Here is a 20,623-nt window from a genome sequence, read left to right on the forward strand (position 1 = left end):
CTGCAGCTAGTACCAAACACTGTATATGCTCTGTTTTTTCCTATACTGATAATGGGTCATGTATATAGCAAGGGTACGATTGACAAAGGGATGATTCATGTCTTAGGCAGGGCAGAGCAGGACAGCATGAAGTTTCATCATGCTACTCAGAAGGGTATGCAGTTTAAAACTTACGGATTTTTTATTTCTGGACTTTTTCATTTAATATTTTCAGACCATGGTTGACCACATGGAACTGAAACTACAGAAAACAAAACCACAGATATGGGGGGGCTAGTGTGGTCTTATGGGGTAGGAGTGTGGTGTATTCCTTATATGTGATGTGTCACTTTTCTCTTGCTGCTTTCAAAATTCTCTCTTTGACTTTTGACAATTTAATCATAATGTGTCTCATTGTAGGCCTTTTCAAGTTCAACCTACGTGGGATTCTTTGGGCCTCATAACTCTGGATGTCCACTTATCTCCCCACAATGCTGGGGGAGCTAGATGTCCACTGTGGGCTCTCTCTGGTGGGCTCTCTCTGTAGGCCTCTGGGGTCCCTCTCAGTGCAGTGCTGTACCAGCCTGGTGAAGAGGCGATATGACCAGGGTGTAGCCACTTCTCTTACCTTTCTAACACAGTTTTTTTGGTTTTTGGTTTTTTTTCTCTGCGGTCCAGGGATGTTCTTGAGCCTCACCCCTGTGTTCTGGGATTTTCACAGTGGTGTCTTATCTGTGGATAGTTGCTGGTTGGTCTTCTTGTGAGGGGGACTGAAGTCAACAATGACCTATGTCACCATCTTGATGATGTCACTCCCCAGAAGACATCATTGATAATAGGAAAAGGAGGGACAGAGAGAAAATATTCACAGTATATATATTTGACAAAGGACATGTATCTAGAATATATAAAGCACTCTTACAACTCAAAATTTAGACAGACATCCCATTTAAAATGCTTTGAACAGACACTTTGCAAAAGATATCTAATTGGACAATAAATAAAAAAAATGAAAAGATGTTCAAGATCATTAGTCCTTAAGGAAATGAAAATTTAAGCTGAAATGTATTTATTGCAAAGTACTGATGTAGGAGTAATCTACATCTTTTCTCAAGTCACTATATAGTTGTCTCTAATAAAAATCATATTTGGGACCATTTTAAACTGCTGGTGACTTTTTAAAAAGTTTTAGTTGTTAAAGTACTTTATCCCTCTCTTATTTCTGCTTGCAATGCTTATTGTGGATCAAACTACAAAAGAGTAGTTCTCAAATGTGAGAGTGTACATACAAGTGCCAGTTTCTAGGCTCCATGCTAGATGTAAGGAATCAGATTCTAGAGGTGTGGGGCCTTGGAATCTGCATTTCTAGAAGCATCCTAGATGATTAAGATATAGTTAGGGACTTCCCTAGTGGTCCAGTGGGTGACTCCACTCTCCCAATGCAGGGGGCCCAAATTCGATCCCTGGTTCCGGGAACTAGATCCCGCATGCAAGTAGCAACTAAGAGTTCTCATGCTGCAACTAAGAGTTCTCATGCCACAACTAAGAGTCTGCATACCACAACAAAGAAGCCTGCATGCCACAACGAAGACCTGGCATGGCCAAAAATAAATAAATATTTTTTTTAAAAAGATGTAGGTTAGACCACAAATCATTAATTATGAAATGTTGGGCCGAAGAGTACCTTTTGTTTAGGTAGTAATTGCCCCTAGGAAGACATTTTAAACTTCATAGTTTAAACAAATTTCCAAAGCTTCAAGAAGGTCTTGTATGATTCATTTGGGAAGGTCTTGTATGCTTAACTTTGACCTGACAGTTCACCAAGCAACATAGATTTCTTGTATCTCTCCAGTTGTTCCTTCGCTTGAAGTCAGAATAGTCCTTTTTTATCTCCTTGTCCCCAAATAAACAGTTAATATTTTAGTGAAAATAAAGTACTGTTTTGAAAGTTTCAAAAAAAATAGAATCATTGCAGAAGCGTAAAATCACAGAGTACTTTTATAATGTCTCAGAGTCTGTTTCTTTGAAATTGACAAAGGGCACCATTTTTTATGTTGCTTCTTCTCCAGTTTATTTTTCAACATTATGGATTAGCAGACGTTTGCTTTCTGTTAATAAAGCACTAAACAGTGTCATGGCCATTCTAAATAGTAGCAACCATTTCAGTAAGCTGTGGATACGTGACAGCTACATTATTGAATTTTTGGTTTTATTAAAATAAGATTATACCTGTGACAATTTGTGTTTTGCCCACTCAAATATTAAATTGTTCCTTAGATACAGATCTGCTGTTGTTTTGAAAAATATGTTTATTTATAAGGGAATCGCCTTTTATGTATTGTTCCCTCTTTCTCCTATTCTGTGAGCATCTTGTAAATGTCACAATAACAATTGCTGGACACCACTTCTTTGGAACATTTTTTGGGCGGTCTTAGCCCACGTAAGGCATGAAAAGGAAAACAGGGTCTAAGGATTCAAAAGGAAGAAATAAAATTGTCGTTACTTGCAAGCGATTTGTCCACAGAGATAATCCAAGAGAGTGGTCATTTTAGTAACACATATAATGGCAGGGGCACATCTGAGAGAATTTATAGACACCCTTAGAATTGACTCACCAAAATGACTGGGTTTAAGATGAGGACCCCCAAATCACGACCTTTTTGATATAAAGCGATAACCGTGTGTGTCTGTCTGTCTACTTGACATCTCCATCTAGATGACATCTCTAGTTTAAATGTCTGAAACAAGACTCTTGAATCCCTACCTAACTGATCCCTTCCACACTTCCAGCCCACTCTCCCATGTCATGGCTATGTATCCAGTTTCTCAGGTCAGAATCTTAGAATTAACTCATGTTGATGCGTCTCTTCTTTCTCTTAATGCTTCAAAATCAGTGCATCAGCATGATGTCTCTAGCTTCCAGAAATAGTCAGAAAAGAGCCACTTCTCACCACCCTCCCTTGCAGTCACCCTGGACCACAGTGGCCATCCCCTCCTCTCTGAACAGGGCTTCCCTGCTTCACTCTTGGGCTCCTATAGTCTCTTCTTCATATGGCAGCCAGAATTTATGTTTTAAATGTGTTAGATCATGTTACTTCCTTGCTCAAAACACTGTAGAGGCTTATTGTTATACTTAGAATAAAGTCTACACTCCTACAAGGAGACCCAGCCTCTGTACCTTTCTGCTCTCAGCTCCGGTCTCCTCCCCCTCTCTCTTGCACTCTGACCACTTCAGCCTCCCAGTTCCTCAGCGTGCCAAGGACATCCCTACTTTCTTCCTCCAGATCTCTGCCATTCAGGTCTTGGCTCCAGTGTCCCTCCTACTGCATTTGATTTGTCTTTAAATGTCGGACATCATCACGTGACATATTCTACTTTTTTCCCTACTAGGATGTTAGTGCCATGAGAACAGGCTTTTTGCTTTATTCCCATAGCCTCAGCCACTAGACAGCCCCTGACATTCAGTATATTTGTGTTGAGTGAATGGGGTGTGCACTTTTTTCCCCTGCCTGGCCACTTTAGACATTTCCACTTGCAATTTGGGGATTAGACTCTCAGTTCTGTGAGAGAAAAAAAGTGTATCTTAATCTCTTTTGTATCTCTAGCATCTAACACAATCATTGTTTGTATATATGAATCACTGACTTAGACACATTTACTTTATGCATTATACTTTTTTTCTTGACTGAATGGATATTTTATGTAAGTTTGAGTTTCACACTGTTAAAACTGATGAACTGATGAGTATCTATGGTTTTAAAGGAGCCGAAAAGTATCCTTGTTATAGTATGTCTAAAAAGGGCAGAAATGATGAGGGAGTAGATTCTGTACCTCTGGCTACATGTGGCAGCTGTCTTGTGAGGAATGGTGCCTTCTTTGTCCCAGTGTCTTTAGTTTTGTGCTTTAGTGAAGTATAATCTTACTTTTGATCTTTTCCTTCTTGTGTTTGTCATCTTTAATATTCAACATTTGTGGAAGGATTATTAAGCACCTCAGAGTAATACTCTTAATTGGTAAAACTAAAAACACCTTTAAACCTTATTTCTTTAAGTTCAGTTATACCACTGCTCAGACTTTTTAATCTTTATTGAATTGGGTTAAAGCTAGATTTTGTGCATTTTCTTTGTGCCCCTGTCTATTTCAGTGTATTTCCTGAATGAAATTACTCTATCATGTAAAGCTTGTGCTCTTCGAATTACTCAGGTGATGGAAATAAAGTAGTCCCACAAAATGGGCTTTGCCTCTTACATCATTTCTTAGAATACAACAGGAAGATACTCTACTGTTCAGAAACTTTAGTGTCTGACTTGCTCCCTTTCTCAGTATGTAAACAGATGACTTTAGGTGTGCGGACCCCCTCTCCAAGGTCATTTATACTTTGCATCAGTGTTAGGTGATAGTGATGTCAAGGAGGTTTGCTATTTATGAGTTTGTTTTAGTGAGAAGTTCTGGTATCAAGTGTGGAATAGTTAGAAACGATACTCAAATATTTAGGCCAAGACCTCATAGATCAGTATGTTCCAAACTCTCAGGTTAGAAAGATATTTCAGTTCTTGGGATTTTCTATCCCCAAATTGATTTTTGTTTGCTTCTTTGCCACTCTAGTTACAATGGGATCATGAGTTTTTATCTCTACAGATTGCCTTCCAAGTATGGGTAGTTGTATTAACTATTGTTCATTGTACATGTATCATAAAATCCAAATGAGGCAATTCCCTGGTGGTGCAGTGGTTAGGACTTTGAGCTTTCACTGCGGTGGCCTGTGTTCAATCCCTTGTCGGGGAACTAAGATCCCATAAGCTGCGCAGCATGGCCAAAAAAGCAGAGAGAAAGAAAAAAAATCCAAATGAACATATTAATGTATATTGTTATCAATTATATCAAGCAAGTAAATTTCAACAGTCTACTTGAGCACTTTCTGTTTTCCCATACCTATGAATAGGAAAAATACTTCTTTTTTCCCCATTTTTTAAAACAAACACTTATTGATTTCCTTTAATTAAAAAGTAACGTATATTTCTAGGATAACATTAGACTCCACTTTTCTTAAAGAAACTTTCTCATGACAAAACTCAAGTGTCTGACTTTGGTTTGGGGTAACAAATATTTTGAAGAATTGCTTCTTATGCTGTTTTCTTTTTACTTACAGTATATCTCTGTACCGGGGCAATTGCAGACCTATACGATTTGAGCCACCAATGCTGGATTTCCATGAACAGTAAGTTTAAATTTTTCAGACCATAGAAATATTATATATATTTTATGCATGCATTTGTCTTTCCTTTTGCCTGTGTTATCTTGTATGAGAAAATTACATGCTCAAGTCATCAGGAAAGTAAATAATGTTGAATACAGTTTGAAAGTGGGAAGTAAGTATCTATTATGTGTCTAACATGTTAACTTTTGAAGTTTGAAAAATATCCACATTTTGGAGTCTCTGGTTCAAAGGATCTTATTTTCAGAAGCAGCATTAAACTTAGGGTTACCTTTCTGATTAGCACTTCATTTCCATTTTTATTATTTAATATTTCTCCTTGTGGATATAGAAGAACATATTAATTTGTTTGATGTATATGCTTTTAAAGTACAAACTTTTATACATCATCAAATAAATAATATTATCACCAACCCGGGAGGCCAAACAAAAACAGATCCTACAAGAAGACATGGTTCAACTGCAGAATTACTTCCTCAAACCATAGTTCTGCTTACCTTTTCTACCTCTGGGTCTCAGGTTTTTGCACATCTCAGATACACTGAGGGGAAGACAAGTCTTCACCCATATTTGGCTCCAGCCCAATTTAGCAGGTAGGTAAAGAGAACATCTTAAATGATATAACTACCAGAGTAATGCCACTCTGGTAAGTTAGCAGAAGAAAAGTTCTTTGTTTTTTGTTTTTAATTAAAAAATTTTTTTTGTCCATTCTTTTTTTTTTTTAGTGATTTTTATTGGAGTAAAGTTGATTTACGTTTTGTTAGTTTCAGGTGTACAGTAAAGTGAATCAGTTATACATATACATATATCCATTCTTTTTTAGATTCTTTTCCCATATAGGCCATTACAGAGTATTGAGTAGAGTTCCCTGTGCTATACAGTAGGTCCTTATTAGTTATCTATTTTATATATATAGTTATTGTGTGTAGGTCAGTCCCAATCTCCCAATTTATCCTTTCCCCCTCTTTCCCCCCAGTGATCATAAGTTTGTTTTCTACATCTGTGACTGTATATCTGTTTTATGAATAAGTTCACTTGTACTTTTTTTTTTTTTAATTCTTTATTTATTGGCTGTTGGGGTTTCGTTGCTGCACACGGGCTTTCTCTAGTTGTGGAGAGCGGGGGCTACTCTTCATTGCAGTGCCCAGGCTTCTTATTGCAGTGGCTTCTCTTGTTGTGGAGCATGGGCTCTAGGCACATGGGCTTCAGTAGTTGAAGCATGTGGGCTCAATAGCTGTGGCTCTCAGGCTCTAGAGCACCGGCTTAGTAGTTGTGGCACATGGGCTTAGTTGCTCCAAGGCATGTGGGGTCTTCTCGGAGTAGGGATCGAACCCATGTCCCCTGCATTGGCAGGCGGATTCTTAACCACTGTGCCACCAGGGAAGCCCTGTACCATTTTTTTAGATTCCACATATAAGTGATATCATGTGATATTTGCCTTTCTCTGTCTGACTTGCTTCACTTAGTCTGACAATCTCTAGGTCCATCCATGTTGCTGCAGATGGCATTATTTCATTCCTTTTTATGGCTGAATATTATTCCATTGTATATATGTACCACATCTTCTATATCCATTCCTCCGTTGATGGGCATTTATGTTGCTTCTATGCTCTGGCCATTGTAAACAATGCAGTGAACATTGGGCGTATCTTTTTGGATTATGGTTTTCTCTGGATGTATTCCCAAGAGTGGGATTGCTGGGTCATATAGTAGCTCTATTTGTAGTTTTTTAAGGAACCTCCATAGTGGCTGTACCAATTTACATTCCCAGTAACAGTGTAGGAGTGTTCCCTTTTCTCCACACCCTCTCCAGCCTTTATTAGAAGAGAAGAATTTAAAAGGGGAGTTGGTAGGGGGAACTGTAGGCAAATCTATTCTGATTCAATAGATGAAAACTGTAATTTTTTTAATGTTGTCAGAGTTGTAGTTAACCATTTCCTACGATTAAATTTAAATAATCTCTTTACAGTCTCAAACCTAGACTAATCAAATATATCAGTTATACTTGTACAAAACCATGATAGAGTAGTTAGCATAAGAAGAGCTATCTGATAGCAACTCCATCTTTTCAGGTATTTATATTCTTACAGAGATCATGGATTTTTGGGGTGAGGGTGCAGAGAGAGAAGTTTGTGTGCTTCCTTCTGTACTTATAGATGCAATCAGTATTTGCAAGTGGTTGTTATATAAATAGTAAAATTGCCTCGTGGGTGTTAGGTTTAAAGACCATAATGTTCAGATAGGAAATACATCACAATTGTTTCTGTCCTATAAAAAGGTTTAGGTGTGATGTTGAGACGCAAACCATAGGGGTTCTTAATCCAATCACAGTAACATATCACCCATACTCTCCTTCTGTCAAATGATATTTAACAGATATTTAATGAAACATGGCATGTATTTTGATCTTTAGCAAGAAAGTTCATTATTTTTAAAATAGTGATGAATTTTCTCTCTCAAGTTAAATTCTCTTTGAGTATGTTCTCTTACTAGGAGTGAATTAGAGTAGAGGCTGATGAACTCCAGTCTAGAACCGTGACGTGGGCCATGTTTATGATGACACCAGGAGCCTAGGGCCAGAGGAGATCAGTGTACAGTAGCAAAACTTCAAGTCTAAGGTAGTGGGTGTTCTTACTTTGAAAAGCTTAGCAATACAGTAACCATTCTAGAGAGATTGTTATATCCAGCATTTTTCACTTCATTTTTTTTTTAATTTGTTTTATTTATTGGCTGCATTGGGTCTTTGTTGCTGTGCGCAGGCTTTCTCTAGTTGCAGAGAGTAGAGGCTACTCTTCATTGCGGTATGTGGACTTCTCATTGCAGTGGCTTCTCTTGTGGCAGAGCACAGGCTCTAGGTGCTCGGGCTTCAGTAGTTGCAACATGTGGGCTCAGTAATTGTGGCTCTCGGGCTCTAGAGCACACACTCAGCAGCTGTGGCACACGGGCTTAGTTGCTCCACGGCATGTGGAATCTTCCCAGACCAGGGTTCAAACCCATGTCCCCTGCATTAGCAGGCAGATTATTAACCACGGCACCATCAGGGAAGCCCCTTTTCACTTCATTTCTTTAAGGGAGTTCTGAAAATTTCATGCATCCCTTGAGATAAAGAAATTTTCAGGTATACAAAATACATGAATCAGAATTGGTAATTCCTGTTGCAAATTATCTGTCCCTCAACACTTTAAATAATGCCCCACCCCCCAAATAGGAGAAATTGAGATAAGGTCAAGCAAAATTCTGGACAGGTAGTTTTAACCTTTTTTGGATCATGGTTTTCTTTAAGAACAGATGAAAGCTATGGGAACCTCTTCCTTCTTCTCCCCAAATGCGCACACACACAGTTGCACATACAAATAACATTTTGCATATAGGTCCAAGGGTTTTATAGCCATCCCCTCAAAGTCTGTCTCTAGATCCTTAAGAGCTAGTAAAGAATTCCTGTTCTGGGCCACAGATTATTAAATCACCACTACAAAATTTACTGGGGTTTTGTCCATTATGCTAGCAGTATGTGTTCACGGTAGTAAACTTAGAAAATGCTTATCAAGAGAAAGAAGAAGTAAAAAATTACCAGTAATCCAGCCACCAGGAAACATTAACATTGAACTTCTATCCTTTAAGTGCTTTTTCTGTGTATCTGTATTTATTTATTGAGTTAAAAAGTATAACAATATTTTCTGAACATAAACTATTTTATAACCTGCTTTCTAAATGTATATACGGTGCGTTTTTTTTATTCCATAGAATTTTCTATTACATTATTTTATGGTATCAAAGAACAACAGATTGTATGGATATATTTTTTAAATTCGTTTATTGTTTAAAACTTTTTGTTCTTATAATCATGCTGAAACTGATGCCTTAAATGCAACCGTGACTAGTTCCTCAGGAGAGTATCCAAAAAAATGGAACTTTGAGGTGAAAGGATATACAGAATGTAAAACATTTTTTAGTTAATATTTAGGCTAGAGAATAATTGGGTGTCATGCACAAGGAGAACTGATAGGAATCAGTGAATTAACCTCTGACTAGAGAGGAAATTAATGGAATTTCTTTAAGAGATTGGTACTGGTGTCGGAGAACCAGAAATCTCCTGAGCTGAGAGCAGCTGCAGATGATGTGTTGAAGATGTGTGAACAGACAGATGAACTCCAGTACAGACGCAGGTCAGGTCATATGATGAAGAAAACTGTTTGAAGCAGAGTGTGAGCTCTTGGTTACAGCCCAGAAAAGGGATATTGTAGTTAGACTGGACTGCTTCCTAAAGTAGCAAACTTATGTGCTGCTGCAGAAGAGTGGAAACAAAAGGGAAAAAATTCTACCCTTAACTGAAACTTTTCTGAGTCCAGCCTCAGAGCACTGAACAGTTTGTTTTTATCTCATAAAGGTAGAAGTTGATCTATAGAAGTAGGAGTTGGGAGCAGATGTGAACACGTGTATTAGGGTTTAATCGGAGGAACAGATCCAGTCAGAGATGTGTGTGTGTGTGTGTCTGTATATGTTTATGTATGTGGAGTTTTTATGAGGAATTGGCTTATACAATTGCAGGAGCTCGTCAGGCAAGCCCAACGTGTGCAGGGGAAGGCACTCAGGAAGGGAAAATTGCGAGCAGGCTGGAGCCTCAGGGCAGGGCCTGAATATTGATGTCCACAGGCAGGCACTCAGGGAGGATCCCAGGGAAGCAGTGCAATCCCAGATCCAGCTGTTGTTGGGAGTCTCTCAGCTCAGGCGAGGGCTAAGCTCTCTTTGAAAGCTCCAGGCATGTTATACATACTTTGAGAGGCTCCTCTCTAAAAAGAATTTTTCATGGGCGGTTTCATGTAGTCATGCAGAAAAGTAGAACAGATGGTGAATATTCTTAAACTAAACTCAATAATTAAAAATTTTGCCATATTCATATTTTTGTTGATTCTTTTAATCATTTGTAGCAGACTTAATGACATTTCATTCCTACATTCTGCATAACTCCAGCACCATTATTGGTATTGTAAGAAAATTCACAGTAATTACAGAGTGCCATAATCCTTTTGTTTTGGTCGGTGCTATAAAAAAAGTTGTTTGGTTCTAAGTGATAGAAATCTAACTGAAATGAGTTGAGGCAAAAATAAGGATATACTGGAATTCCAAGGACTGTAATATATTTGCAGAAAGTTCAGAGATTCAGTGGGATCTGGGAAAAACAGGATGCACGTTATCCAACACCACCAGGCCTTTCTCTCCCCACCCCCTCACCCCGTCTCTTATCTCTGCCCCACTCGCTGTTGGTTTCTTCTATCCCACTGCCCACATCTTTTTCCTACAATGATGAGAACACATCGACGGACTGCTCTTCAGACCCGCATTCTCTAGCCTCCTTCCATCAGGGAATAATAGCTTCTTTAACTTTAGTTTGAAAAATCTCAGAGTAGTACAGTCATCACCCTGGCGTAGGTGAGGTGGCTACCCCACCACTCAAACAAGGACGGTGTTTGGTCGTGGACGTGTCTTCCAGGGGGTGTCTCTATAATTATCAGGGTTTCACTCAGAGAAAGAGAAGTCATACAGTGGGCAGTAACTCCAATTGAAGCCCATTACAACCTCCCTGGCCTGTTGAACCCCTGATGACCTTCAGAACTCTGTAAAGCATGCCGTCCCCAGCCTGCCTAGCAGAGGTATAAACTGCCTCCCTCTCCACTTCCGTGGTGGTGTGTTCACTCCACAGAGCTGGGGTGGATCCCCACCCAAAATTTGGTTTAAATGCCAAGACTGATTCACATACCAAGAAGGTCTGAAAAAATTTTTTATCCTCACATAATGAAGCTTTCTGGGGAGAGCAGGGTCAGCTCCCAACGTCTGCAATATGGCTTGAGACAGCAGAGAAAGGAGACTGGCTTGGCTTTTATGGTTAGGGAGTGAGGCTGGGTGGGCTTGCACGGTCTGAACTTCTCATTAGATCTGGGAGTGTGTGCAGGCTTTGCTATGGGCTTGCCCAGATGTGAGGTGTAAGGTGAAAGGACATTGTGGGGCTTGAAAACTGTTGGTAATCAGACATCAAAACTGGAGTTGGATTCTTCATCACACATGACATCCTCTACTAACTTCTGTCAAGGCTAGTTATTGCTCTGATTGTTTTGATGTCTGCTCCCCTACTAGACCAGACTATCAGGATAAACACACACTATTTATCTTTACATATCTGGCACGTGTTTCACACTTAATACATGCCGTACATTATCTTTAAGTCCAACAAGATTGCCTGCTGACTTCTTCTGCTGCACTTAGAGTCACCTTGTGTTTTCAGGTGTTTTTGCTGGACTTCATTAAACATTGGTTATGCCTTTCCTTCTTGATCCAGCAATTACTGATTTAGTTAATGCCCATGCTGTAAATGTTTCATTAGCTTCTATGTCTAACAGTAATTTTAGGACTTGAGAAGTAGCCTTAACAGAACACTTTATAATATTTTTTTTTTCAGAAATTGTAAGTGATCAGAAATCATTGCTCTTAGGCACTGAAGTTTTGCACTGAAGTTTTGACTTATGCACTGAAGTTTTGTCTTATGTTTTCTGTGAACCAGTTCTACTGCTTGTGGTCATTTTTGCTAAACCAGAAGTCATTCTTAATTTTTAAAAAATTTAAAAATTTTGCAGTAACTGGAAGAACTTTTGAGTTGGATGAAATTTACCACCCCAGGTTGCATTTGAGTGCCAACCAGGGTCTCCAAGACAATTTCTGGTCCTTCATCAAGGATGCAGCTCTAGTTCCATGGCTGCTTTCTAAACCCCCATGGCCTGACTCCTCTCACTACCCTGGTCGTCCCTGCTGCCCTCTAGTACATCTTTGACATTTGATCAAATTAACTTTCTTCAAAAATAGGCTTTCTTTTCTTTGATCTATTTTGTTTGAATTTATCCTTTAATTCTACCCTTTTTCCCCTTTCCCCTTCCTTGCTCTCCCTCCCCTCTTCTTTTCTCTCCCCCCTGCCCCCCACTCTGTAACAATCAGCCTGGAGCAATCTTGGGCATGACCCCCCCATCCCCCAATTTACTCACCCTCCCCCCCAGTTATTTATGCCAGTGCTGTTAAATATTTGTTTCCATAACAACTCCTTTTTTCAAACATTTATTGCAGATTTAAAAGATTGGGTTAGAACTTGTTTTACTGAGTTCTTTGGTTTATATAGTTACTAAGTGCAGAAAATCTTGATTTCAAATCTGAAGTTTAAAATGGAGACTTTAATGGCTTTTAAAAAAATGGAAATTGAATAAACTTGCTAAAAATGGAGGTCTTTATTGTCAAGTTAAATGCAGTTCATAAGAGGCATTTCTCCCTAATCACTTTTTGGTATTCCAAGAAAATCAAGTAGGCCCTCTTTTCTAAAGAGATGTTTGGTGCTTTTTAACTTTCCAATTTCTAATTATTCAACCAACACCCCAGCTCAGCCCTCAGTCTAAAGTGTGTTTGGAAGCAATGGTCAGATTTTGTGGTAATTGAGTGGTACAAAGTACTGCGTATTGATTTGACCCAGCTTCCTGCCAAAAGTTGTTGTTGAATGGACTGCTGTGCCACTGTCATTCATAAAGTTTGCCTGAGGGCAGCTGCTCAGCCATTTCTTCAGCTGTTTCACAGCATTGTATTGTCATCTTTCTGTGGCTAGAAAAATTGCCATTGACCACAGAATTGCAGCTTACTTTCCAAGCTAGTCTCTAATTCATGAGTGCTTTTTCCTAATTCTTTCGAGCCTCAGACTCTTGTAAAATATGGACATCAGAAGCTCTGCTCTGACAGCACAGAGAACAGCTGTGTATTTCAGCTTGGTTTATCTATAAATAATTCACACTAACCCTCTTGGCCCTACGTCTGTCTTTGGAGCAGCTGATAATGGAAACAAACAGGACCAGTGCTAGCAGGCACTTGAAAATCTTAGTCTTATTTTTAAATCTTACCTGTCTAGCCAAGCAGCCACACATGATGCTTATGACAGGCAGGATTCTAAGACAGCCCCCAGATTCCTGGCCCCCAAGGTACACATACACCTTCTCCCAATTGTATTCAGTCAAACACTAATCTAGATGTTGCTATAAAGAATTTTGAAAATGTAATTAAGGTCCCAAATCAGTTGACCTTTAAGATAGGGAGGTAATCTGGGCACCTGACCTAATCACACAAGCGCTCTACGTCTGGCTGTAGCAATCAGAGACAGAAATGTCGGAGGTTTGAAGCATGAGAGGTACTTGATGCAAGAGAGTTTCTTTGTGTTGGTTTTGGAAGTGGAGGGGGCCATATGGCAAGGGACTGAGAGCAACCTAAACGTTGCCAACAACCTGCATGAGCTTAGAAGTGGACTTTGAGCTGTGATGTACGAGACCCTGAGCAGATACACCAGTCATGCTGTGCCTGGATTTCTGCCTTACAATTGTAAGATGATAAATGGGTATCGCTTTAACCCTCTCGGTTTGTGGTACTCTGTTAGGCAGCATAGAAAACTGCTGCACTGCTTATTTATTTACAATTAAACTTGTATTGCTACTTGACCATAGTTTTCCATGGTTTAGTGTCGCTTCTGGCCTCAGTCTCCCACTTTGTCAAGGGGGCTAAGGAGAGGGAGAGGCAGGGGAAGCTGTGTGCATGAGGTCTGTTAGCAGGTCCGTCCAAGGAGAGCTCCCTCTGGTTTCGTGGTGTGGGCCACCCAGAACTGCAGGAAGTCTGCTTTGTGTGTGCATGCGTGACTGGAATAGCCTGCTGACACCTTCCCTCTGTTTTTGTTATTCCAGACTTCTCTGAGCAACGTAAGTAGATGACCCTTCTCCCCTGAGCAAGGGTTCATTTCTGGAGGGTGTGGCTCAGGGCCTTTCCTCTTTGATCCCTAGAAGAAAGGGCAAGGCCAGCCTCAGCAGCATTGCAAACCAAGCTTTCTGACCCACCCCTGCCTTTGGGCTCCTAGAACCTCCAGGTTGGTTTCTTTACCCCCAGAGCCCTCTCCTGTAGCAGGCCGTTTTCAGTCCCGTCTTCTTCAAGGACTCCCCCAGATTACCTGTCTGTCTTATACACTGTCTTCTTTATCTGAACCGAGATTGATTACACTGAGGTCACAGGAGGAAAAACATTAAATACAAATTCACAGGGAGGAGAAGTACTGGTTGCCAGGTAGCCTGCAGGACATTTGGATTGTAAAAAGGAGTGTTGAAAAAAGCACATAATTGGTGAACTTACAGGGTGTAAGGAGGACATTTTTATTTCTGTGTACTGTTATTCTACTCATATGTGTGTACAAAGCTTGTGGAAGAAGAGTTTTCTCTTCCATATTGTCTTTGTAAAGCTTCTCCCTGCAGCATCATGGCCGTAGTTTGAAATCCCAGCTGGTTCTGTACCTACTTCCCTAATTATTTTATGGTCCTATGACTCTACCTGAGATCCATGAGCCTGTTGGTTAAGAGGTCGAGTTCATGAGAAAGTCTCCACCTGAGGCAAGAGGGAGTCCATGCATTGGGGGCTCCTGAGGGCGCTCAGCTTCCTGCTTCCTAACCCTGAATGCGTAGTCACAGACCTGCCTCTGGATGCCCCTCTGTCCCTTTCTCAGGACCCCAGCCTTGGTTCACCTTTGGGTTTTTTCCTCACGGCTGAATTTTAACCCACAGAAGTATTTAGGACCTCGTGATGGCTGAGCTGTAAGCCATGGAGCAGTTTTGGACCAGGTTTTTGCTTCCCTGCAAAGCAGGAAACTCTTCTGTGGGATCCCACCTCTCAAGGGCAGTCTATGGGCATAGCCTCCTGGTGACCGCGAATGCCGCAGAATCACCTGCTCTTGGCTGACGGCTTTAAGGGAGCTCATCTTCTCCACAACCTTCCCACTTTTGGCAAGAGCTGGTAGTATATGCAGTGATGAGCTCTTAGAAGGGGAGTATGTCTTGGTTTAAGCCTTAGAGGCACCAGAAGACATTCAACCTCAACAGCAACAAAACTTCAGGTCAGCATTATAAAGAAATTCTCAAATGATGTGTAAAATAAAAAGCAGTACAAAGCATCATCAGAACCTTAAAAATGTGTTAAATGTTTACAAAAGACAATGAAGAGTTCTTATTTATATAATTTGTGGGCCCTATGCGTATGAACCTGACTTTTTGGGATAGTAGGGAAAGAAGGTATTGTTATCCCATTGTAGAAAAGACAAAATTTGTAAAACAACCCAAGATTCAACTGTAGATAAAGCTGCAGAAGAAATGAATAAAGTGGTGGTGATCTGATGTTGATTTAGGTGATACAGAATATGAGAATCAAGTGAAATAACGTGACTATGTTAAAAGTCAGGTTGAGTGCATGTAATTCTGACCAGCTTTAGACTTTGAGGTTTTACCCCCAAAAGAAGAAGTCCTAATAAGGAAGTTAGACAAACCTCTAAGGAAACAGACTAAAACTTCTACTTGGACAATAAAATCACCTTTGAGTTTATTTATCATAATGTTTAAATATAACACTTCCACCCTGAGTTCTCTAATATTCTGTTTAAATAAAATTTGTTAAAGTACTTTTCAAATTGAATTATTGAGGGATCATATCACAACATATAGGGCTTACTGTTTGATTAAACAGGATTCAGCACTGATGGTTATATAAGAATCACCTGTAAAGATAAGGTAGCACTGTTATAATGCTGGCTGAAACATAGGTCCTGGGCAAATACCTTTTGATTCATTGGCCTCAAGTAAACAACTCACTTAGCAAAGCCGTCTTGACTGATGTGGTCACTCTAGAGCAAAAGGAAAAATAAGACTCTGAATGCTTTATTTCACTTTTATATGATGATGCTTAGCAATTATAGAGTAGTGTTACATTCCAGAGTATTTTCGTTACTTTACCACAGTATTTTTACCTTTTTTCTTTTTTATGAAATATAATATACAGACAAATGAATAAGACATGTATAGTTTTATATTGCCACCCAGTTAGAAATTATTCTTATGTAATTGTAATTTATGTAATTATATTTTAACATATAAATAATACTGTAATATAGCTCATTCTATTCCTTTTTTTTCCAACTTTGGGATATAACTGATATATAGCATTGTGTAAGTTTAAGGTGTACAGTACATTGATTTGATATATACTGCAAAATGATTACCACCATGGCATTAGCTAACACCTGCATCACATCACATAATTACCATTTCTTTTTTGTGGTGAGAACATTTAACATCTTAGCAACTTTCGAGTGTATGGTACAGTATTATTAACTATAATCACTATGCTGTACATTAGACCCCCAGAACTTATTCATCTTCTAACTGGAAATTTGTACTCTTGAACCAACACCTCTCCTTTACCCCCACCCCCTAGTCCCTGGTAAGTACCATTCTAGTCTCTGTTTCTATGAGTTTGCCTTTTTTAGATTCCACACTTAAGTGATATCATGCAGATTTGGCTTTCTGTGACTTACTTCACTTACCATAATGCCCTGAAGTCCATCTGTGTTGTCACAAGTGATGGGATTTCCTTTTTTTCATGGCTGAATAATGTTCCATTGTGTATATACATACCACAGCTTCTTTATGCATTCATCCATTGATGAACACTTCAGTTGTTTCCATATCTCCACCATTGTGAATAATGCTGCAGTAAACATGGGAGTGCCATGTATCTCTTTGATATCCTGTTTTCATTTCCTTCAGATATGGGAGGAAGAGGGGTTGCTGGATCATATGGTAGTTCTGTTTTTAATTTTTTGAGGAACTTCCATACTGTTTTCCATAGTGGCTGCATGGCTCATTCTATTTTTTCTTAGATTAATTAATTAATTGGTTGCATTGGGTCTTTGTTACTGGGCACGAGCTTTCTCTAGTTGTGGTGAGTGGGGGCTTACTCTTCATTGCGGGCTTCTCATTGTGGTAGCTTCTCTTGTTGTGGAGCACGGCCTTTAGGTGTGCCAGCTTCAGTAGTTGTGGCACATGGGCTCAGTAGTTGTGGCGCACAGGCTTAGTTGCTCCATGGTATATGAGATCTTCCCAGCCCAGGGATCGAACCTGTATCCCCTGCATTGGCAGGCAGATTCTTAACCACTGTGCCATCAGGGAAGTCCCTCAATCTATTTCTTATCTTTTTATAAATTTATTTATTTATTTATTTTATTTATTGTCTGCATTGGGTCTTCATTGCTGCACACGGGCTTTCTCTAGTTGCTGCGAGCAGGGGCTACTCTTCATTGTGGTGCGCGGGCTTCTCATGGTAGCGGCTTCTCGTTGTGGAGCACAGGCCCTAGGTGCGTGGGCTTCAGTAGTTGCGGCACATGGGCTCAATAGTTGTGGCTCACAGGCTCTAGAGCACAGGCTCAGTAGTTGTGGCGTCCGGGCTTAGTTGCTCTGTGGCATGTGGAATCTTCCCAGAGCAGGGCTTGAACCCATGTCCCCTGCATTGGTAGGCGGATTCTTAACCACTGCGCCACCTAGGAAGTCCCTATTTCTTATCTTTTTAAAGGTCTGTTTTTGTTAGATTATTTCTCTGTTCTCTTATTTCTAACCACAGGAGTAAGATAGTAGATACTTATTTTACCCACTAACTCCCCCTTTGATGGCTACACATATTGCCTCTACTACCTTTCCACCACAGACAGCCGTGCAATGAAATCCTCTTACAGAGTCACTTATGGACCGTCATGAGAATTTCTTTGAAATATAGGCCAAGAGTGGAATGCATAGGTTATGGAGTGTGAGTACTCTTCGGTACCATACTTAGGTATGGCCTGACTGCTCTTGTGAATGGCTGTGCCACTCTGTACTCCTGCGAGCAGTTGACTAGCATTCCTGTATTTCCACATGCCCTGTATTTGCACTTAACATTAGCCAACTTTCTAATTTTGCTGGTTAAACAGGGATAATATGGTGCCTCACTAATTTTGCATTTCTCTGATCACTAATAAGTTCAGATATCCATCTCTTTATGTTTAGTGGCCTTTTGAGCTTCCTTTCCTGTAAATTGCCTGTTCATATCCTTTGACCATTTTGGGGGTTCTTATTAATTAGAAATCCTTTTTATAGTCTGGAAGTAACCATAAAGTCTAAAAAGGTATTTAGGCATTGCAAATATCTTTTCTCAGCTTGTCATGTGTCTGTTAAATTTTCCCATTCTATATTTCGTTGAACAGAAAGTCTTAATATTTTCCACAACTTTTGAAAAACTTAAAAGTACAGAAACGACTTCCCTTGTGGTACAGTGGTTAAGAATCTGCCTGCCAGTGCAGGGGACACAGGTTCGATCCCTGCTTCAGGAAGATCCCACATGCCGTGGGGTAACTAAGCCCATGCGCCACAACTGCTAAAGCCTGTGCACCTAGAGTCCATGCTCCACAGCAAGAGAAGCCACCACAATGAGAAGCCCATGCACTGCAATGAAGAGAGTAGCCTCCGCTCTCCAGGCGTAGCAATGAAGACCCAACAATGCAGCCAATAAATAAATTAATTAATTTTTTAAAAAGTACAGAAAAATTGGAAGAATATTTACTATGGTGAACACCTACATAACCTTTATCCAGATTTACCAAGGGTTAACCTTGCTTTTTCTCTCTTTTTCTTTCTACACACAAACACTTTTTTTCATGAAAGTAAGTGTGTACTTTATGATACTTCACCCTTAGGTTCTTCAGTTTGTAAATCCTAAGGGACTGCTCCTATATAACCACAATTCAGTATCACACCCAAAGAATCTAATATTGATACAGTAACATTATCTAATATATATAAGTTTACATTCTAATTTCCCTAATTGCCAAACACAATATAGTCTCCCATCCTCCATCCAAGTTTAAATTAAGGATGACACATTGCATTTGGTTGGTAGGTACCTTCAGTGTAGAATGGTTTCTTACCTTTTGTCTTTTCTTTTATTCGTAAGATTGAAATATTTGTAATCCAGGTCAGTTGACTTATAGAATAGCCCACAAACTGGATTTGCCTGATTATATCCTGTTGATTAGATTTCAGGCTAAACATTTTTGTCAAGAACATTACATACATAGATAATGTTGTATTACATTATATCAGGGTAATGTAATGTCCATATTTCTCATTACTGTTGATGCTGAGTTTGAGCACTCATTGGTGTACTATCTGCCAGATTCTGTAAATTGTAAAGGTGCCTTTTCCTCTTTGTAATTAATAAATAATCTGTAAGGTTGGTATCCTTTTCTCCAACAATCTTTCATCTAATAGTTTATCTCGTCAGTACCCATAGACTCTTACCTAAATCAGTCATTACATTGATAGTGATGTGATTCCTTTTCTCCCCTTCAGATTCTGTCACTGTTTTTCTTTTCATTTAGGAATCTTCTGTAAAGAAGTATATTCCCCTGTCTTCTTTGATCGTCACTATAGACTAAGGGTTAGCAAATTATGACCCTTGACACCTATTTTTGTATATAAAGTTTTGTTGGAACATAACCGTACCCATTCATATGTTTGTCTGTGGCTGCTTTTTGCATAACAGTGGCAGACTGGGTAGTTGTGACAGAGATTGCATGGTCTGCAAAGCCTAAAATATTTGCTGTCTGGCCCATTACAGAAAAAGGTTCTTGATCTCTGCTATAGGCTTATGGGTTCTGTTTTTTAATCAGTGCGTTATAACCCTTTACTTTCACTATTCTTTTTGTTCCAAATTTTACCAGTTTTGCCAGTGGGAGCCTCTTTAAGCTGATTCCTATATCTTTTTTTGATATGTTCCATTATCTTTGAATGCTTCTTTGCTTTCTGATACAACAAACATTCTAGATTTCCTTCTGTTTTCTTTGTCTGAGACCTAGAATTAGCCAAAACTAAAGAATCCTGGTTTCCTGAATGAGAAAGGACATTTAGAAACCCAGATCTGGGCACTAAATGTGCTCATTGACCCTATATGTCATTGCTTCTGTGCCTTGTGTGGACCAACCTAGGGAGGAATATATACATGTATACATACATATGCATTATATATGTATATATTGATATGTATGCATGCATAAATCATGGCCCATGCTGATAATTCCAATTCATATTTTTCCAATTCAGATCCAGCCTCACAGAGTTCTTTCTCATCTTTCCCTATTTTGTATCAGTATCTCTCTTTTCCCCAAAGTATTTGGTAGAATATTCCCTTTAAATATTTGGTAGGAGACTTCCCTGGTGGCACAGTGGTTAAGAATCCACCTGCCAGTGCAGGCACACGGGTTCAATCCCTGGTCTGGGAAGATCCCATGGGAGCAACTAAGCCCATGTGCCACAACTACTGAGCCTGTGCTCTAGAGCCCACAAGCCACAGCTACTGAAGCCTGTGCAGCTAGAGTCCAGGCTCCGCAACAAGAGAAGCCACCACAATGAGAAGCCTGCGCGCCGCAACAGTGTAGCCCCCACTCGCCACAACTAGAGAAAGCCCTTACACAGAAACAAAGACCCAACACAGCCATAAACAAACAAACAAACAAACAAA

General features: G+C 39.6%; 1 protein-coding gene across 1 annotated transcript in view; it reads left to right on the top strand.

Annotated features, from left to right (window-relative positions):
* Window positions 1-5,128: 5,128 nt before the first annotated feature.
* The window catches only part of LOC130843487 (transmembrane protein 131-like), a gene marked incomplete at both ends in the record, with an annotated part of 54,867 nt that continues 39,372 nt past the window's right edge, over window positions 5,129-20,623 (top strand). Inside the window, one exon of the mRNA XM_057719764.1 lies at window positions 5,129-5,197. Coding sequence (XP_057575747.1) covers window positions 5,129-5,197 — 69 coding nt within the window. The remainder of the gene's footprint in view (window positions 5,198-20,623) is intronic.

This window comes from Hippopotamus amphibius, unplaced genomic scaffold, assembly GCF_030028045.1.
Source record: "Hippopotamus amphibius kiboko isolate mHipAmp2 unplaced genomic scaffold, mHipAmp2.hap2 scaffold_344, whole genome shotgun sequence".
NCBI classification, from domain to species: Eukaryota; Metazoa; Chordata; class Mammalia; order Artiodactyla; family Hippopotamidae; genus Hippopotamus; species Hippopotamus amphibius.